Here is a 22,354-nt window from a genome sequence, read left to right on the forward strand (position 1 = left end):
GTTAGGTGAAGGAAGCCAGACACAAAGTAATACCTTCTGTATAATTCTATTTAAATGAAGTCCAAGAACAGGCCAAAATAAATCATAGTGATAGAAATCACAAAGTGGATGCTTTGGGGACGAGTGACAGAAAAATTTATTGGAAGGGGACAAGAGGGAACTTTCTGGGGTAAAAGAAATATTCTGTATGTTTTTTAGGTGTGGATACACAAGTATGTACGTTTGTCAAAACTCACTGAGCTGAACACTTAAGATCTATGCATTTTGCCTGGACATCTAGCATGCCTTACATGCCCATACCTAGTTGAATAGCTTTTGAAACAATCAAAACCTGTGCCTGAAACATGATCCTATTAAATCCATAAGCAGAATTCTCATTTTCTTGAGATAGCATTTATAATACTGGTTTCTATACACAATTTTTTTAACTTTTAAGAATTGAATCTGTATAAATTAGAGAAAAATTATATGAAAGTAATTGCCCAAATGTGAATTTTTCCCATTGCTAGATGTCATGAGCCACTCAAAAAATTATATATACTACCTTGAATACACTATTTACTAGGCCAATCAATAATATTGTTTGAAATGTAATGAGAAAAAGAGAGCAGGGTTGATGTATCTTAGCAATTACAGAAATGATCTTGTGTCACATGAATACTTCATTTAAGGTACAAACATTTGAAAAGTTATATATACCTAGAGCATGAGCAATAAGCCAGAATAAGTCTTCTGAGCCATATGATAGTCATTTACTAATAATAGGGATACCAAAAACTGGTCCAAAGAAACAGCATTTACAAGGAGCTAATTTATCCTGAGACCCTGAGAGTATCTTAGATTTCTTCCGGATACTTTTGCAGTGTTACATGCAGAAGCATGGTGTTCTTATAACGTCTTGGAAGTCAGAAAAGAAATGTGTCTTTCCCCACGGTACACACACCAATGCCTACTATTCAGTTACTACATTATTTTTATGCAAGAATAATTTACATGCCTTCATATTATGTGTGCACGTTAAATTTTCTCCATTTGCTTTAAGTTATTCATGTTGGTTTATATAGCATATGTAAACTCTCCCAAAGAAAGCGATGTATTAGATTTAGTTTCCATATCCTTTTGCTCCAAGCCGGACACATTCATTAATATGAGTGCTACCCATTATTACTGATACATTGGGTCAGGACAAAATTACTAGGGGTTAAATTCTGTTACAGTTCAAAGAACTGATTTGGGCCCACTGCTGTATTTTATCCTTACATTACAGTGTGAATGGTGTTGCCTCAGTAAATGTCATTTTCCCTTTGAAATGGGATCTGCTTTTCAGCTCAAGTTCAAGTTGCCTACAGTGGCAGCATTTAAAAAATAAAAAGATTCCATTTCAGCACAATTCAACATCAGAGGATGGAAAGAGAAAGTGCAGATGTTTTAAAATCTGTTTAGCCTTTGTGTTATTTTGTTAAAATGGTAGACCCTGCCCCCTTTAAGGAACTGATACTGAGTATGGAAAATTGTAAAGCAAAATCACTAGGCAAAACCTAACGGAAACTGGCATTTGGTTAAACACAACAAATGAACAAGTGCCAAAGAGTTACATTTAAGGGCACCAGCAGTCATTTAGTTACAGACAATTAACAATTGTCCTTGGAAAGCTTCAGTATGGGCTAAGGAAAAACACATTGATTATTGCTGCAGTAGTAGACTGCTTTTGGAATAAATTGCTTCAATTTAAAACTAGATTTGCTACAAGCATTTTGAGCAATGACTACAATTTTTTCTTATCAAGACAGTTGGACCAAGCAACACTTTAAAAGAAATAGCTAATTAAAATAAAGCACATGTCATCTCTTAGTATATTGGATTACATTGAAAATAATAAATGCTTTTGGTTTACACTAATCTTGCTGCAATTACCTAGTATAGTTTGGGATCCTATTTTTTTTTATTGGCCTGTACCTGGTGTTATTGTTTACAAACTTTTTCTGCTAGCTATCTTTGAAGAGGTAAAGAAGTAAACAAAGTTAAATCAAAGTTTATATGTGTTTTTGAACTTTTCACTTGGAGTTTTCATTTTGTCTCTCTCTCTATTTATGTATATAATCTTGTTTAAAGTATAACTGAAGATTTTAGGTGGCTTATTCTTATAGAGTTGATCCTAAAATTGCCTCATTCATTATATAAAGTCCTTTGAAATGCTCTGCCCTGATTTATATGCAGTAAAATGCAAGTTTGTGGGGGAAATGCATGATAGACAATATAATGATCCCAGTTTATTCATTAGCCTCACCAAGTACATTTCTTCTTCTCTTATTGTGTTATAAAGAGCTAAACTTTATAAGGCTTTATCCATCCACATAAATTCATATGCATATTTATTTCTCTGGAGCAGTATAACTTATTTGTTCCTGGCAGGAGGATAATTATGCTCAGCCTACAAAGATATTCAGTTCAATTCTACAATACATCAATGCAATTTAGAAGCAGTTATAATTTTTTTTTGGTAACACATTAAGAAGCTGAATTGCTATTCACATAATAGCAAGAAAATGTTTTGGGAGGGTATAAACTAGTATGTAAAGATAGTAGTTTTGCTCTTGCAAAAGTGCTTTTTGGAACAAGGCAGAATGTACCAAAATAATAATAATAATAATAATAATAACAACAACAATAATAATAATGGAGCAGCTTGATGTGTGCAACCAACCATTGGAGCAAAAGATTACCTTCAAAGTGGTTTATTTTGCCATTTTGGAAAGAGGTTTTCAGCCAAAGTATCAAATTAACTAACTTACTGCCAATCAAGAATGCAAATATGGTCATTGGCTAGGACCCATCATTTGGGCCTAGTTTGACTAAGCTCCCACAAACCCTTGGAACCGAATTGTTACATGTTAATAAACTATCAAAAATGAAAAATAAAATAAAAGACTAGAGGAAAAAAATGCATCATTCTCTATACAGTTTGCTACAGCCTACCATCAGAGTGTGCTTTTCCTCTTCCCAACCAGACATTTGTTTTTTCCTATGAAGTAGAGAGTATTCATAAGTGGTATGTCTTAAAATACAGGTTAAAATGAATAATGACAGCAATTGAATAAAACATGAATCCATGAGTTCATATCAATTATAAACAAATTAATAAAAAGGAAAGCTCTCCCTGGAGCAGAATGCCAATTGGTAAATATAGAAGAAAGGATAGAGTCAAAAATCACCATTTTCCTGCCATCCTAACAATAATTGATTCAGACATGAATTATCAAGAAAGGCTAAAATTATTGGATGAAAGCTTGATGAGGCAAGATATTCACACGTCTTAAAGTACCTCTCCACTGTATTTATGATTAAAGGAAAAATGGACACCATCTTAAGGAAGTGACCAAAATTAGCATCACCAGTAATGGGACAAAGTGACATCAATGTACATCCTGATGAGACACATTAAGAAGGCACAATATCATTTATGTAGTATTCCAGCTAGAAATGAGTAAATATCTAAAAAAGGAGGAAATATCAAGCAAACTGAAACTGAGGCACATTCTATAAAAAATGAAATCTTCTACTCTTCAAAAATGTCAGTGCCATGAAAGACAAAAAAAAGCTGAGGAACCATGCCAGATTAAAAGAGACTAAAAAGATTTGACAACTAAATGCAATGTGTAATCCTGGGTGGGAAAGATGGTATAAAGGATATTGTTGGGACAATCTTTGAAATGTGAATATAGACTATATATTAGATAATTGTATTCTATGACTTTCAATTTTCCTGAATTTGATAAATATTCTCTGGTTTTGTAAGAAAATATCCTTGTTTTTAGGAGATTCACACTGAAGAATTTAGTCACAATGTCTACAATTTACTCTCACGTGGCTTAGCAATAATGTGTTGTGTGTTTGTATACATAGTGCAGCCCTATCTTTTTATTTACCTATCTAGGCAAAGAGAGATAAGGTAAATGTGGCAAAATGTCAATAACAGGTGAATCTAGTTGAAGAGGATATATGGAAATTTATGGTACTATTGCAGGTTTTTTTCAAAATAAAAAGTTAAAAAATAAAAGACAGGTTAAATGGTAAGATCACATTATTGTAAGTGTTATTGTAATTAAAGTGTATTTTGGGTTGATTACTTTTGGATTAAAATTTTATTATTTATAGCTATTCTAATGTAACCTGTACAAAGCCTTCAGTTTAATCTTCCAAAAACATATCGTCACCTTGGAATTTTCCTCAGTAATTGTTAGCTGATCTACATTGCTCATGGGAAAAAGTCTGAACCCCTTGTGTTGGCATTCAAGGTCCTTCCCTTCTTTAATTGAATCAGCTGATTAACCTCCAGCCAGAATCATCCCTTTAATGTGAATTGAATTTGACATGTGTTTTCCCAATTCCGTACCAACCTAGAACTTCTCTTTTCCATTTATCAAAACTCTACCAATCTTGCAAGGCAAGGCTAAGATCTGTAGTCTCAATGAAGCTTTTCCAACTAAAACTGATTCCTCTCTTTAGAACATGTTTTCTGCAGCATTTTTGGTGACTTACCATATTGCATCATACCATTTAGTTTTGTTTATAGTTTTACATTATAAACAATTGCTTTACCTTAGGACCTTTGCTCTGGCTGTTCCCTCTGATTGGAATGTTCCTCCCCCAGGTTCCTGAATGCTTCTCTCTTTGCTTCTTTAAGTCTTTGCTCATATAAGACTTTCTAAATTCGGTCCACCGACCACTCATTCCAAGTCACAAACCTGTGGCTCCACCTTGCATTCACTTTTCTTTCTCTACTTTACCTATAGCATTTATCACTATATAATACTTAATTTTCTTATTAATAAGTTTATTATTATTTATTGTCTGTCTCCTCCCACTGAAATTTAAATTCCACCAGGGCAAAGTTTTTTTTGTGTATTTTGTCCATATTTTTTTTTCTTTTTCTTTTCTTTTTTTTTTGTGAGGAAGATCAGCCCTGAGCTAACATCCATGCCAATTTTCCTCTTTTTGCTGAGGAAGACTGGCCCTGGGCTAACATCTACTGCCAATCCTCCTCCTTTTTTTCCCCAAAGCCCCAGTAGATAGTTGTATGTCATAGTTGCACATCCTTCTAGTTGCTGTATGTGGGACGCCGCCTCAGCATGGCCGGAGAAGTGGTGTGTCAGTGCGCGCCTGAGATCCAAACCCAGGCCAACAGTAGCGGAGCGTGCGCACTTAACCGCTAAGCCACGGGGCCAGCTCCTTGTCCGTATTTTTAATTGACCTATCTCAAGTGCCTTGAAAACTATCTGACACATAGTAGGTGCTCAATGAATATCTGTTGAATAAATGAATGACTGTATGATTAAGAGCAAAGTTAATTTTCTAATAAAAAGTTAGATTTTGGGGCATTCTCACTCTAAAATTCCAAGAATATCTTTGTGAGTCATTTTTCCAGCCAATGTGTCATGAGGTTCAAGCAGCTGATGAGGTATAATTATTAATATGCAGTACATTAATTTGGTAATAAAACTTGGTTCTATAGACAAATGGTAAACTTCACAGTACAGGTTTAGAAATGTTCTTTCATTCATAAATCCAATGACAACATAGTCTTGTATAGACTTACAGAACTAGGAAAGTTTGTATTCACTTGGCATTTAGAAATCAATCATGCATTGCTTTACATCTTTGATATTACCATTCAATTTTTGCTTTTCACTCACCGATTCATTCATTCGCTTTCTTTTTGTTTAGTAAGTGTCTTAAATGTACCAGGTGTTTGAGTTTTAGTGATAAAATGACAGATGAAATATGCTTCTAGCCTTAAAGGAGCTCATGTCTAGTTGCAGAGGCAAGCACGCAAGCAAATATTTAAAAATGAAATAATAATAGCTAATATTTCTTGTGTATTTAAGTGTCGCTCTGTTAGGCTTTTTATATGAGTGTAAGAAATGCTTTACTATAAGTATCATAACCACAGGCCAGGTAAGCAACTCATTCAGGGTGTTGTGTGTATGTGCGTGTTTGTCTTTCTGTTGGAGGGTTTTAGAGACAGGTATTGGACACTGTGTGGCACAGTGCAGAACAGTGCCTGCAAAGGTTTTTGGCAAGTAGTTTGGTATGGAGTACAGGGAGAGTGAATGTAGAGTGTGATGGGTGATGGTAAGCAAATTCATGTTTTGATTTCTCAGCTAGAATATGTTATTTTTTTTTCTTTTCAAAGCAACTAGCATGTACCTTGTCAATAAATATTTGTTTGAAGGATTCATGGTATCAATTAAGCCAGGTTTCCCAAAATTGGGTCAGCAAAGTAGGACAATGATTCTCCCTGGTGGAAAATTGACATATATTTTCAAAATGTACAATGTGGTATTACTAACACAGACAGAGCTTTATCATTGAAAACATTTTCCATTTTGATTATAAAAGCAGTGTTTGAAATAGGTCTATCTTAAGACCATGACGTGGGATGTACACAGACCATTATGTATTTGCACACACTTACAAACATACAAAGTATTCAGACGAGGCCTCCTTCATCTTAGATCTCATAAGATTGAGTATGACAAGGAGAAACCAGACAAAGAAGGAAAACGATGCTATAATAAAGAGCAAAATGGGCCTCAGGTGACCAGCTTAGAAGACAGGGCTATTGTATATCAACGTGTCCAACTTCACCAATGCCTCAAAGAAAATCTCTTAAAAGAAAAAGTATTTGCTTTCTCTCTACTAGGAATTCCCTTCCCAGCATGTCATACAAATAGATGGGCACAGATGGAATGTTACAAAATGTCTCTTGAGAGAAAATTGTCAGAATGAAGGTGGCATTCCCATTTTATTCCTTTTTGTTAAGGGCTTCAGTGTTTATCCTGAAAGAAATCCTCCACCAAAGGATATGTTGTTACAGTTAGAACAATTTGGTCTTCCATTGGGAATGCTTTGGATTGGTCAAAGTATCCAGAACATCCGCCCTGTTTAGATAACCAGTAGAAGGAGTCATGTTTTCTACAGAAATATTGAACTCCTCTAAAAAAAGTTGTATGATGATTTGTACTATACTCAACTGTTGGAAATAGATTTATTAAATATTATACACATGTAAAAACTGATTGCGTTTCAATATGCAAAATGGGATGCTTTGATTAACTTCAGAATTTTATGTTATTATTATAATTTTCTTCCTTTAGGGTTTTAACATATTTCCTAATTACTGAAAGCATTAGAATAAAATGTGTTCAGCAAAAGCTGTTTCTCTCTTGAGACGTTTCATTCAAAATCTTGGTGATTCCACAGAGCTAGAGACTATTAAGGCAAAAACAATAATCAAACCATTGCTGGTTCATTTCCCTCAATGGAAGTTAACAGAAAAAAACATTTCTTATCTCTCTCGGATCTTTATGATCACTCTCTGTTTTCCGAAAACATAAAAATGCTGGGGAAAATAGTGCCCCGCTTTCTTGTTTTGCAGAGAGATACTAGTCAAGAATTTCTTACCATTTAAGTTTTTTGGTTTTTTTTCCCATTAACACTCTGAAGAAATAGGCATGTTTTTGGAACTACCAATAGCGGAAACTACCATTCCCTGATTCCTCCTAACGGAACAGTAAACGGCTTCTTAAACCATGACAAAGTTGAGAATAAAGTGGGTGGCTCTTATAGTTTAGTGGCTTGTATAGTTGGGATATACGAAGGGCCTGTCCTCAATAATGAATTCTCTTTTACTAAAATGGCAATAACACGGCCCTGCTTCACAAAGAATAAGGCATTATCTTATTGTCTCACTCTATGTATTGATTTTTGGTGTGTGAAAATTAGCAGTGGTTTGAGAAAATAATGTAGAAGTAGAAGTGTCCCCTAAACACAATGTTTTCTAATGTAGACAGACATAAAGTGGGAGCAAGAGTGTGCATTGAAGCAAATAGGCTTTTAATATACTTTTCAAATCTCTTTGAAATTTGAAAGATTCAAGTTCTTTCGAATCTATCAGATTTTCAAGTAAACTTAACGGAGGCTAGTGACCTATTGCTTTAAATGCTATTACTCCAAAATAGCTTATATTTTGCCTTTTACTCTGGATAGTTCGGAATAGAGTTGCCCAAGGTGGTTTACAATCTGGATTCTGCTAAGAGTCCCCATGGTAAACTCTTTAGCCTAATTAATTTATCGTTCATATATCTATTTCTCCAACTATCATTTATAGTTGCCTAGTTCAGCAAGGCAAGTCTAGCATTTAACATTACTATGGAGTCTTTCTCTATATAAAGAATCATTTTTGGCAACAGTTTACAAATACTCATTGAAAAAGTAGGTCAAAACATAATCCCTTTTTAGAGAAAATACAAATGTCAAATATCATTTAGTCTAACTGTATTGTTTCACAGATGAGGAAACTAAACTGGTATGTAAGTGGTTTACATTTTACAGATGGCAATGAGAAAATACATTTTAATATTACCAATTTTTATGTGACTACTGAGTTGCTATTGGCAGTACTCTACTCAAGAAGACAGCCAATATGGAATTTTACTGTGATATTTTTAATGTATTCCTTTACACTACTTTCAATACTGAGATATTTAAATAATACAGACATATTTGCTCATTTAGGGAGAATCAGAAGTGTACCCAAGCGGTTGTGAGTTGTTACCTTGAAACTGTGGGATAGTATAAATGAGTTTTCGAGTCATACTCATTTTACATTACATACTAGAATTAGAATTCTGAACTGATTTGAGTCAGGCAATTTATGTGTCATTCTTTTAGGCTTTGATAATGGCCTCTTCTACTTTAGTTTCCATGAATTTGGCAACCATTACCATTCAGTACTTTGAACCGCAGTCACATATCTTAAGGAATTGTAATTTCTATTTTGCAGTTATAGAAACTTGTCACCTAAAGATCTGAGTCAACTTTACAAATACTCAAAACCATAAGAAAATCCTTGGGAAGAGCAACCACTTCACTTCACTTTCAAGATTTGCAAAATGAGGTACAAGGACTCAAAACTCTGAGAATCTGTAAAAACTGACAAACGAGCTAATATATATTATTAGTCAATCAGAGTTCAATATGTTCTTTCCAAATTCCTGTAGTGAGGTTGAGAGCAATTAGTTTACAAATGATAAAAATGAAGAATGATGACACAAGGAGACTTGCTTTTGGTCAAACACAAGTGAAGAGTCAAAAAGAAAACACTCTCAAGTAACAGTCCATTTTTTCATCACAGTTCACAATTTCTTTTCAGTCAATCCTCATTCACATCAAATTTCAATTCACGGTAACAATTCTTGGGTGGTTTTAAAAATGACCCTTCTGTGCCTTCTTAAATATACCACTGGATTTTTTTTTGTGTGTGAAGTAAAAATAAAATCTATTTTAATAGCATTTAAATGTCCACTTTTAATTTAGGGAAATCAACTTCCAGATATATCATTCTTCATAGAACACACGCTAAAAAGAGTATATGTGCACTAAAAGTAGAGACAAATAGCTAACATATTTCTTACAGATGGCAAATGTAATTCTCAACATTAAAATCTAATACAAGTTACCATGGTAATTTACTAGAAATCAACACATTTTTTCCTACTATATGACCTGAGAGAGTAGTTAGCATTTTTTATGTGTCATATCTAATTTCTCACTTTACTGACCTGGTTGTCAAAGTTCAATATACAGGAACTTCTTGCCATTTCTCAGCTGAGTGCAGGAATTCACAGCCATAAAAATGCACAGCCACCTCCCTGTCCCTAACAATGTTGGTTTCATGCCCCGGGATGGTGGTAGACATCCCTCTGGCAGCAGTGACTCAGCTACTAAGGACACCTAACCTAGTGCTTTGCCCATAGCTGGCATTCAATACATATTTGGTGAATGGGAATGATTTGTTGCTTTTCCATACAACAGCATTATATGAATCATCTTTAAGTAGACTGCAGTGAAGTGAGATTTTGAGCAGTATATGAAACATCATCAGTCAACAGATTGTTTTGAGCTAGAAATAATGAGAATATTAAGGTGGTTCTGAGAAGGAAGAGTGAGTGGTGTGTTGATGTGTGACGGCCACGTTTGTGATATCTGATCACACATGTGGAATTGTGCCATGTGTGTGCTAGACGATATCACTGGGCTTCTTGCAAATATCTTAAACTGAATTATTATTTTTTAACTGTCTCTTTGTCATTTTCCAATACAAAGATCCGAGTTCCAGTGGATTCCCTCTGCTCTCACCTTCAGTTTACTTGTGTTTTATAACCTCTGTTAGACGCTAGATAGATAACTGTTAAAATGAATTGAAATTTTGAACATGTAGGAACTGTTTATCCAGGTTGTGTTATTACTTTTTTTTTTTGGCCTGTTTTGCATTCATACCGTTGACATCCACATCATATGTGGAGGTTCAGTTCTCATACTATGTCTGCCCTTCCTTACTACACATAATTGATATTTAGCTGAATACAAGTGTTCAAAACAGGAAATGAACAGTATTTATGTCCATCATATATCTTGTTCTTCCTGAGTAGTCGCTATTTGCATAGGCTGAACACTATACGTAGCCTATTTGCATGGGTTAAAATATTTGTATATGTCGTTGAGACATCCCTAAGTGGATTTCCTTTCTTAAAAAAGGAATATGTAGAAACTATGTCCAACAATGAGGGCCCTCTTCATTTAAGAGGTTAATTATTTAATACTTGAAGAGACTGCCCTCTCAGACATCTCTCTGAGTAGCAAATGTGTTCTATAAAGCACAATTTCATTGAATACATGAGGCAAGTAACCTCATTAAGTGTAGAGTGTGAGGGCAATGTACTAATGTTCAAATTGGTTCAAAGGTGTTGACCATGCAAAAAGAATGAGGCAATTAGTTAGAATTAGTCCCAGTGACTGGCTGTACTCCTCTTTCATTCCTCTCTCATGGAAAAAGTGAACTCAAGAGAGTTAGTTGCTCTTTACCTATTAGATGCTACCGTGGGGGCCCAGGGCAGGCCACCCTAAAATATCCCACAATGGCATATTGATTATTTTGAATTAAAGTTACTTGAGAAGCAAAAAGGGCATTCTGACCCTCCTGTCTCTGTTCCCCCTGAAAGCAGGAAATAAATCTCCCATGTGAAAGGTGCTCTCCCTGCATCCTTATCACCAGAGGGAGGGAATTCAAGGTTGAGAAGCCTGCATAAACAAACCTTGTTACTTTATACTAATTTACTACCTTAAGCCTTAACTCTGTTTAAATTCCTCTCTTATTACATACCTCGAACCTAAGTTTCTGTGTCCTGTCATTCCTCACAAATTTATTGTTTCTTGTGTAAAAAGATATAAAAACAGTCTGCTTTGCCCATCTCAGAGAGCATCATTTTCACGATTCTCCTGTGCTCATGTAATTAAATTGGGTTTTTCTCCTGTTAATCTGGTCTTGTGTCAACATTATTGTTAGTACAGCCATAAGAATACAAGAAAGGTAGAAGAGAGAATTTCCCCTCCCCAGCACTGCCAAGTTTATTAGAACGTCTATTGCCTCACCAAAGACGTTGGTATGCCAGTTGTGGTCCACAGACCAGCAGCATCAGCGTTAATAAGGAACTTGTTTGAAAATCAAGTCTTGAGTTCCACCTCAGACTAATGAATTCAAATCACTAATTTCTACTCTACTTTTTAAAAAACTCCCTAGATGATTTATGTGTCCTGTAAAGATTGCAATAACAACAACAAAAGATTGTGAAGTATACAGTCTTCTAGAAGATTGTGAAGCAAGTAACTAAGTTTTCCTGGGTTTCTCCCATGTATACATATTATTAAATTTGTTTGATTTTCTCCTGTTATTCTGTCTCATGTCAATTTAATTCTTAGACCAGTCAGCAGAACCTAGAGGATAAAGGAATAGTTCTTCCTCCTCTACAGTAGTCAGGTCATTCTTCCTAGTCTATCTTAGTCTGGAAGCTCTGCTGAAACCTGTCCACCATGGGTGACCCTGCTGGTATTTGAAATACCAGTGGCATAGATTTCAGCATCACAGCAATATGCAGCTGCGACAGTAAGACAACCGACAGACAGGTGGTGTGGTTCCCTGACACGGAACCAAACTCAGGCTGTGGAAGTGAGAGCACCAAATCTTAACCACTAGATCCCAGGGCTGCCTACTTAATGGGTAGAGGCTGGGGATGCTGGTAAACATTCTACAATGCATAGGACAGCTCCTCACAACAAAGAAGTACCCAGCCCAAAATGTCAATAGTGTCAAGATTGAGCAACTCTGCTGCAGAGTTTATATTATTCAGAATACATTTAGTCATCCCATTAATCACATTTATGAAGTGGGTTACATGTATTGAGTTATATAACAGAGAAGTACAAGTTAAAGATCTTTATCAAGAATTTAACGTTTAGTTAGGGAAACAAGGGCAAAATTCAATAAAGCAAATAAAGGACTTCCAATAACTATACCCATGTATAATTAAATACTAAGAGCTTTGGCCCATATGATTAGTTCAACAGGAATGATAAAGAACAAAGAACAGAAAAACTGAAGGGTTTACCATTCTTGGCTCCCAATATTGGTTTTGTCCAAGATTATTCCCTTGTTATTTATTAATTGAGAAATAAGGTAATCATCAGCAAACAGTGGTCCTTTTCTTTTCTAACAAAGATGCTGCTTGGATATTTTAGTTCACACTGAAGAAAACTGAGTGACCAAAATGACTAAAAGGCAAAACTATGCTATATAACAAATCTCCATGCTGTAGCTGACCAGGAAAAACTGGGATCAACAGACCTTTGAAAAGATATTCCACTGTCAAGGCAAAAATAACTTGGAGTTGACCTCACTTGAATCATATAGTCTATGTCTAAGGAAATAGCTCAAAAGGTTAGTTTTCATACCTGTAATTTTGGTAGCAATCAAATAACCTTGTTGGAATGTCCATATCAAGAAACTCAAAGGTAAAAAATCACTAGTATCAGACAATTTGTGCTCCTGGCATTCATTATAGCCTCCAAATGTGTTTTTTTTGTTTGGATGTTAGTTACCAAGAAAAAAAAATTGGGGTCAGCTGTTTAGATTCCTTACACAATTGAGGAGCAGAGAAGCAGGAAAAATGTTACAGGATAGAAGAAAGTTTTGACTGCAAAATATCAGATCTTATCCAAGGAGAGAATTTGTTAAACCTGATGGCTCTGATTTGGAGATGCTGCAGCAACATGACTCAAGGTCCTTATATTTTGGCATTGCATAAGCAATGAAGGGGAGCAGAATAAACCACCCCAAAATATGACTCTTTGGCATAAGGATTATTTTAGGATGATTATTTTTAAGAAATTGCAGACACAGGAGAAGCTCTGAAAACCAGGTAGAAGTTACCCTTTTGTAAGAGACGTTTACAATTATAAGGAAAATCTCCACTTGTAAGGGTGTATCCTTCTCTGTACCAGGAAGAGAAGGATGACTCTAACTCTCTAGAAACTCTTATTAATGGGGAAGGCAAGGACTTAAATCTGCATAACAAACCTTACTCTTGTTTACTGTGGTTTTTCTGGTCACCTCCCATAACTACTTCCTCGCTCCCCCCACAAGACCCTCCACCACCACCACCCCAACATCTTCTTTTGTCTCTAGCTGGAAATGTTATTTAAGGTGGTGGCTTGAGCCATTTTGGGGAGTTACTCAGTTTTCCTGGGTCTCTCCCATGTATACAGGAGGTACACATGTTATTAAACTTCTGTTTGTTTTTCCTTTAATCTGTCTTTCATTACAGGGGGTTGTCAGCCAAAATCCCAGACGGGTAGAGGGACAATTAGTTTTTCCTCCCCCACAGCAATTATGCCTACTCAGTTTTTAATGGGTCATTATCTTTCTAGAAAGATGTCACCATATAGAGAGGTAGGAGGTTTTTATGTCTGGGTAGTCTGGCTTTTCCATATTCTGAAATCAGTGGTCAAAGATGTCAAATGATGAGCCCCGAGAGAGGTTTAAACAGTTATATGGCCTTACTGTATCTCTCAGTAAATAAATGTATTAGGTAAACACTAACAAGTATAGGGGCACATATTACAAAAATGATTCATTGCAAGAAGGAATAAGGAGTCCACTGGGTCTAAATTCATCCAGCTTTAAAACTGCATCCTAAATGATGTGCATGTTAATTACATTACTAAAGATATTCTGAGGACTAGGGAGTTTATTGAGCAAGTCTAATTCCTATCAATTATATTCTTTGAAAGGAGAGAGAGAGTGTGTGTGCACGAGAATTAAAATCGGTTTGAGGGGGAATAGAGAAAACCTAGATGTTTATCATTATTAACTAGTGTTAGTTTCTCAGATAGATACTTTGCCAGTTCCCAAGCTACTTCATGATGAATGAATTGCCATATTATTGTAATCAATATATCTAAACATAACCATTCAGAACAAGATTGTTAATGAACATTCCCTTAATGTGACAGTTTCAAAGCCAAACATTCCCTAGAAGCACAATTCTATATTAGGAATGCTTAATATCAATGTAATTTGAAAAGTAGATGATGGCAATCCAAACTATATTGTTTCTTGTTTCAAGTTCATTTAATTTTATGAGTGCCAGACACATAGTAGGTTCTTAATAATTATCATTAAATGCCTGAATAAATGAATGCAGATCTCCTTTAGGACAGCACATTCAAACTAAAGTAAATCTGTTATAAGGTAAAACATAGAATCAATAGAACAAAACAGCTGGAGCTAAAGCTGACCACTTTAATGAAAGATAAATTAGATTTGAGGGAGTTTTTAATGGAACACATTATTTCTGCATCCTAAATTACCCAGAATATCACATAGTTGGAGCAGAAAAATCATGTAATAGGTGCTAACATTCATTGGGTGATAAATGTGTGTCAGGCATTGTGATATGTATCCACATATACTAGTTTATTTAATACTCATAGCTGCTCTATATGGTAGATACTATTATTATTATCATTTTCTAAAAGAGAAATTTGAGGCTCACAGAGATGAAGTGATTTGCCCAAGATAGCACAGCTAGTAAGCACAGAGTTGGGTTTTGAACAGATAGTCTTGCTCTGGAGTCCACACCTTAACCATTAAATGGCTTTGCTACAGATAGTAAACATATCCGCACTGTGAGGCCATCCAGAGTTAGAGTATGGACAAAAACCATAGAGAGTGAAGAAGAAATTTAGGGCTGCCTAATGGGTGCACAAGAGCGGCTAGGTCTGAGGCCAGAGCACAATGCTCCTGGGTATCTATCTGGAGAATTGTTTGTGTCAGGGAAATGGAAAATGTAAAAAATGGAGTGAATAGGAAAGGTCAGGGTTTTGGAGGGAAACTGAAGGTCAGTGTTTGATGCACGTCGAGTCAGGCAGCAGTAATTAGAAACTTAAGCAAAGGCATCTGGGTAAAAGATTCAGCAACTTAAACATGGAATTGAATCACATACGAGCAATAGTGGGAACAAGAAATAACACAGTAGTGAATGTGTCAACTCTTTGCTTTGGTTCTTTTTGAAGCAAGGGTCTAACTCTCAAGCTTGTTGGGCTAGGGACTAGAGTGAGAAATAAGGGGCAGGGCAGTCATAGACTAATATGGCCTCATGGCCCTAGTCCCTTCGTTCTTTATCTCTTTTTCACTGCATAATCTAGTTCTCTGTATAGTATGTGAAATATACCTATCTTGCATGTCATGTCTGACATGATCCTAACTGTCCAAGTACCTTCCCGGGCTGCAGGAATCAACAGCTTTGAATATTCTCATGGAAACTTTTTCTATGGTCAAATTTCCTGGCAAATTTTCAGCCAGTTCTTGTGGAATTAAGATTTTTTTTTTTTTTAAGATACAAGGCTGGTCCAGAATCTAGTCTAACTCAATCCTAGCTGAATTATTTATTGTAGTACCCTCTTGGCATTAAGGAAGACTCATCTGATACATGTGAGTGATGTCTCAAAGAATCCATACTACCCATTGGATGGCTCTGACGTCATTTTTATTATGTCAACAATACTGAACAAAAAGTAACAGTGGAGGAAAAAATGCTTAAGGAACTTTTGCAAAGGTATCTCCTGGCAAGTTTACCTGTCAGAAGAACTGATATTTTGTGGTTTACAAGATCTGTATTCATCAAATGCTTTAACATATCTCTCTAGGGAGGTTTTAAAAAGAAAGACTTTGAAGGTCTGTAAGATAAGTTAAGGGATTTAAGAGTCAATGGCAGAAAAATATTATTTATAGCAACAGCTTCCAGTTCTTTCTCTGAGCTTTAGTCTTCTGAGTGATACAGCAACTCATCTGACAATTACATAATTGCTAGCATGACAGCAATTTGACTCTTTCAGGGACCCTATGATCAAAGATCCAAATTAACAGCTTACATGTGCTGTGCTCTGAACTTCTGACCCTTGCAGGGCTAATGAACTTGCAGTTATGCCACATTTTAACCAAAGACCTTTCTTTTTCCCAAAGATGGTTGGGATAGTTCATTCCACATGACTATAAGCCTCTCAAGGGCAGGAGATGGCATGAATTGCTGCTTTTGTGAACTGATGATTCATTTACTGCAGCTCCCTTAAAAGGAAGACACACTAACTTTAAGAGGGACTTTTGGAGTATATGACCTTGAGGGACTTTTTTGGCTTCTGAATGCTTTTATTTTACTAATAATGAAATGTTGTTGGTATAAATACACATTTGAAAACCATTGTGGGAGACTTAAGTATTGAAGAGTGCTCTAACATTGGTCACAATTTTCTTCTTCACGTTTAGGGAATCAGACAGTATTGGGAAACTTTTTTTAAGCAATTTCCTTGATTTCTCAATCATTTACTTTTATAGTACTGGAAGCTTTTGTAGCTATGGGCAACTTAACCTTAGGCCACACATGCTAAAAATATCCTGGGGGTATTTGGCCCTTCCTGGCTGTGTGCCTGTCTGCAAGAACAGAGTTTTAATAGTCGTATCCTCTGAGGGGTAGCTGAGTACATGACCCCAAAATATGCCACTTTGGCATGTAGATTATTTTGAGCTGAAAGCGATCAAGACACAGCAGACTCGAGAAAAACTTTTACCTCTCCTTTGACCACCTGAAAGAATTTAGACGGGGGTGCTGGCTCAGAAAGAGAGCCATTACTAGAGAAAACTTTTTATCTGAAAGACCTATCTGTATGGCAGGGCAAACATCTAATTACCAAACATCTGCCCTTCTTATCATCCTGTAAATTACCATCCTCCTCTTTGAAGCCCTAGGCCACTATCCCATTACTTAGCTCAGGATGGCATATAAGCCTCAACTGCCCAACTTGCCCTTGGGTCTCATATTCTTATCGGGCTCCCATATGTAGGTAATAAAATTTGTTTTTCTCCTGTTAATCTGTTTTATGTCACTTTAATAATTAGCCACCCAAAGAACCTAGAAGAGTAAACATTTTTCCTCTCCCACACCTCCTTAGATACAATTCATTTTCCTACCTCTCTCCTTATGATCAATACTTAACTGTTACTCCCACCTTCTGAAAAGAAATATACATTGTCCGAGTCAACAGATTTTTATATGTGCCGTATATCTTCTCTCCACTACCATTCTTCTTGAGGAATAATTCAGATTCTTTAATTAGAGCATATTCAAGAGAGTGACCAGGATGGAGAAAGTATTTTATCCACACAAAGGAAGAATGAATAAAAAGGACTAAAAAAAGTCAAATCTAGAGAAGTAAAGGCCCAGAAGGATTATGGTGACTTTCATCAAACTTTTGAAGGGCTGTTTTGGGGAACGGAGATTAAAAGTATAGATCTAGTGTCAAAGGGTAGACAGACAGTGAAATAGGGATGCTTTCTTATAGTTAGGTTTTTCCAAAGATAGAATTGGCTTCCTTGAGAGGGAGTGTGATCCAGTATAAGCCGATAGATCACTTGGGAAGATGTTATGGAGTAGTTCAATTACACAATATTTAAGTTGCTTCCAACCCTGAGAAGCTATTTCTGTCCTTTTGTATGTCTATTTCTACTCTAGATTCCTTCATTAAATAAATATATATGTTAAGCTAGAGAAAGAAACAATCATATTGCTTGTTAGCTGCTGCTTACCTTTCCCCTCTACTCACATCCAAAAAAAGTGAACTATTTTAATACTGTAGTCACCTTGACAACAGAGGTGTCTGCTTTAATACTTTTCAGTAACGTTATTCAAAGGGAAACTATTGCCCAATAAAGTGGGGGGAACAGTCTTCAACGTTCTCTATCTTTTCCAACCTCAAAGAGCCTAGGATTAAATATGTGCTTTGAAATTAAAATCATTGTAAATTTGCTGAGTAAGAGAACACCAAGAAAGTTTTCACTTAGCATAATGTAGAAAAAATATATTTTTCTTTTGTAATGTACATGGAAAATTTCACCAACTAAAACGTATGGCTCAAATTTTATAACTGTCTCTAATTTGAAACAATGCAATATATATTTACATATTTTTTAATCCTGTGCAGAAGGTGTTGAGGTGCTATGGAATCACTTAATGCAGCAGATAAACCTATCTTACTTGAATTATTATTAATGAATAATAATTGAATATTAATTCATTAATGAATTAGTATTAATCATGGAAGGATATTACACATGTAAAAGTTATCCAAGGCAGAAAAAAATATCAACAAGTACTGCAATGGGGAATCCATTGGACATAATTCTTACACTAAAGGAACAACCTTCCAATAAGGAACACAATCTTTGACTTAAAACTATTTTGGTTATTTTTAATAATAACCTATTTCTAATAATAATAAATAGCATTTAACTAAATACTCCCTGTTTACAGGATCTGTGCCAAGCTCTTCACATTTCTTGTTTTTTTCCATCCTTAAAACACACTGAAGAGTTGATATTATTATTTTCCCCATTCCATATATCAGGAAACTGAAGCTTAGGGAAGTTGGATACTGTGCCCAAGGTTATATAGTTGGTATTAAAGCAGAGCAAAGAATCCAAATTTGACTCTAGAGCCTGAGCTAGTCACCCATCCTCTGTGTTATCTGCCTTGATGGCCCTAATGCTAATGTGATTATTTTATTTAGGATAAATTTGTGTAGAAAAACAAAATTTAATATTTTTGGGTTCCCAATTATGTCCCTCCCATTATAGGTTCAGTCGACCACTCAAGCTTAGAAAGTCACACTCACCCCGTTTGTGAAGGAGAACACTGGCATGCCGACGTCCATTTCCATTTTCAACATAACAGGAGTAATTTCCCAAGTCACCTTCTTCTACAGAGTCCACAATTAATGAGATGGAAACTTCTTGTTCCCCAAGATGCTCCTTGAGAATTCTAAAATATAAAGCAAAACGAAACACAAAACCCCACACAAACATACACATACATGAAAAAGAATAAAATTCAGATGAATCTGAATCTGATGTGAAAATACCTACAGTATCTGTGCTTCAAATTTGACTATGGATTGATGCTATCTTAATTAAATTATATCATGCCCTTTTCTTTTTCACTTCTAATGAGGAAGCTTGTCTTTGTAGATGCTAATGAAGTTGCAGTTAATTATCTCTCTTAGCAGGACGATCACACTGTCATAATAAAGAAGTGAAAGAGACCTTGAAGAAAAGTTTAGAAATTGCTTTCCCTTTAAGAAGAAATATGATATAAAGGTGAGATGAGAAATTCTAATGTCTTAGGCTGGAGGACTAATTATATATTAGGTCAATTTTTTAAAAAAAGGAAGAATAGAAAATTTCTGAGCTATTTTGACATTTCAATTTAAAACTCCAGCCTGGCTTTTTTTTAATTTAATGATACAAATCAGTTGCCTGTTTTTAAAGAAATATGAAATTATAAACCTGCAGACTAGATGTTCTGATGAAGTGTTTAATTCTGACATTTAAAGTTAATGGTAAATGCTCAGTAACCTCACTGTCAAAGATTCTAGCAATCTTTCAGAGCAAATGGAAAACTTCAAGCTAGGGCTACCTTTCCCTATGCACAAAATTTCCACTTCCATCCTCCCACTTGTTTGGTAACTCATCTCTACACAATACTTCCTAATGCATAATTAAAGAAAAATATCTTTCTAGAACCTTCCTGAGCACCCACAAAAAGAGAAAGGGGAAAAATTAGGAGGATTGTAATCCTTCTTTAACTTCAGCATTTCAAAGTGTATGGGTGAAAGATAATAATGAAGTTTTAAACATGAAAAATGGCAGAGGAATATTTTAGTACCTATTGAAGAATTGCCCATCTGGGCATTTCAGAACCCAATTGGAGTGTAATATTCTTGGGCATTTGTTGCCAGGAAGAAAATTCCAATAGAAACAATCTTATCTGACAGTTTTGTAGGTTTTTATTTCCTATTGAAAAACTTTCCTCTCTACGTTTGATCGAGTTTTAAAAGTCCACACATTTAAGAGGTTAAAATGCTCATAATACTGTATACCCAGAAGATGTGACCTTTATATGGGAGAATGTTTACAAGTGATCAGCATTTTGATCTGCGTATAACTTAATTATTATGAATACACTTTCTTATTTACATTACGGTTAAAAATGAGTATCTATGCCCAAGCATAATTTTAGTCATAATTGAAAACCTCAACACTTAAAAGTAAATGAATAAATGAATAAATTATTTTTTTAAAAAGAGGCTTAAGCTTTATGCCCTCCAAATAGATCGTATTTTTAATGGTTATTCTCCGTCATTCCCACTATATTAATTTTTAGACCTTAAAGTCAGACTAAATAAGGTAATGAAAACATTTTGTGTATCCTTTATCATTCCTATCAAGTGCTTTATAGTCTACTTAATGCCTCAAATATGTAAAAACATATAAAAGGAAATAACAGAGATTGTGTTTGGTTGAGTCCTAGTACCTTGTTAAGATTTCCTCTCAACAATTAAAAACAAAGAGCTCTCACAATCAAAAGGCATAATATCGCATTTTCCATATTTAATGGCGTTTTTGTTTATCTCACACTCAGTATATTCCTTATTGAAAAACTTCTTTTATTTCTCTTAAATTCTTTGCAATGGCATTCATGTTTTACAATTCCAAAGTCAATCTCTTAACAGTGTTTTGCCTCTTTGCCATTAAATGTTGAGATATTTTTCTTATAATAGTAAAACCAAAAAAAAACAAAAACTCTTTTTTCTTTCAGCTCACTGTCTATTCACTAACAGAGCAAATGTTAATCTTGAATGTACAAGTTAAAAAAAATTGTTTTACCTAATGTCGCTTTCCCAAACTCGATTTTCATCCAGATCTTCAATAAACTTCTCTCCTTTCATCCAATAAATTAAAGGACTGACATCTCCGCTGTACCCAAAGAATGCTCTGCAGGTCAGATTAGCTGAGTCGCCTGTGGAGAGAAGTGATGGGAATGTGTTATAAAACTATTTGTACGCTCTTATTTTAGGCAAAGTGTCAGGTAGCATTTTAATCACTTATTGATTTAATGAAATGTCTTCCTAAAATAATATTTTTTCAGATATTTTCAATTTTTGTCAAATTTATAGAATGTGTGCTTTTGACAGCTTGTTAAATGGAATGAGAGTTACTTAGAGGATTTTGAAGACTGGTCAGTTATTTTATAAAAGGTTCTTCCATTTAGGTTTGCCTGATGTTTTCACATGATTAGGTTGGGGTTATGAATTATTGGGAATGATACCAAAGCATGATATCAGAGGGTACATAATGTTGGTAATATAAAATTTTAAAAGGCAGGTAGAAGGTCTCAGTCTTGAATGCGGGAAAGAGAAAGGAAACAAAAAAAAAGAGAAGAAACTGTGAATCTAGGATCCCAAAAATTGTTATTAAAATCTTTTTACTATATAAGGAATAATTTTTTTGTGTGTGTGAGGAAGATCAGCCCTGACCTAACATCCACGCCAATCCTCCTCTTTTTGCTGAGGAGGACTGGCCCTGGGCTAACATCTGTGCCCATTTTCCTCTACTTTATATGGGATGCTGCCACAGCATGGCCTGACAAGCAGTGCATCAGTGCGCGCCCGGGATCCAAACCCCAGGCCGCCAGCAGCGGAGCACGCGCACTTAACCGCTACGCCACGGGGCCGGCCCCAGGAATAATATTTTAATTAAGGAAACCAGCACATTCTCTGGTAGAGAATAGAAAGCACATTTTCCACCTCTGGTAGAGGTAGAAAAGCACATTAAAAAACAAATGAACAGGGCCGGTCCCGTGGCCGTGCTGAGGCGGCGTCCCACATACAGCAACTAGCAGGATGTGCAACTATGACATACAACTATCTACTGGGGCTCTGGGGGAAAAAAAAAAACGAATGGGAGCTGGCATGGTGGCTGTAGCGGTTAAGTGTGCGTGCTCTGCTGCGGCAGCCCGGGGTTCAGAGGTTGGGATCGCCGGAGCGCACTGACGCACAGCTTGTCAAG

General features: G+C 35.6%; 1 protein-coding gene across 1 annotated transcript in view; it reads right to left on the reverse strand.

Moving 5' to 3' along the window:
• IL1RAPL1 (interleukin 1 receptor accessory protein like 1) overlaps positions 1-22,354 on the reverse strand; it is a 671,544-nt gene that overhangs the window by 21,718 nt on the left and 627,472 nt on the right. Inside the window, exons 6-7 of the mRNA XM_087427281.1 lie at positions 21,173-21,305; positions 19,123-19,268 (exon numbers count right to left, since the gene is read on the reverse strand). Coding sequence (XP_087283407.1) covers positions 19,123-19,268; positions 21,173-21,305 — 279 coding nt within the window. The remainder of the gene's footprint in view (positions 1-19,122; positions 19,269-21,172; positions 21,306-22,354) is intronic.

This window comes from Ceratotherium simum, chromosome X (genome assembly GCF_057802395.1).
Source record: "Ceratotherium simum simum isolate JZ-2026a chromosome X, ASM5780239v1, whole genome shotgun sequence".
Lineage (NCBI taxonomy): Eukaryota > Metazoa > Chordata > Mammalia > Perissodactyla > Rhinocerotidae > Ceratotherium > Ceratotherium simum.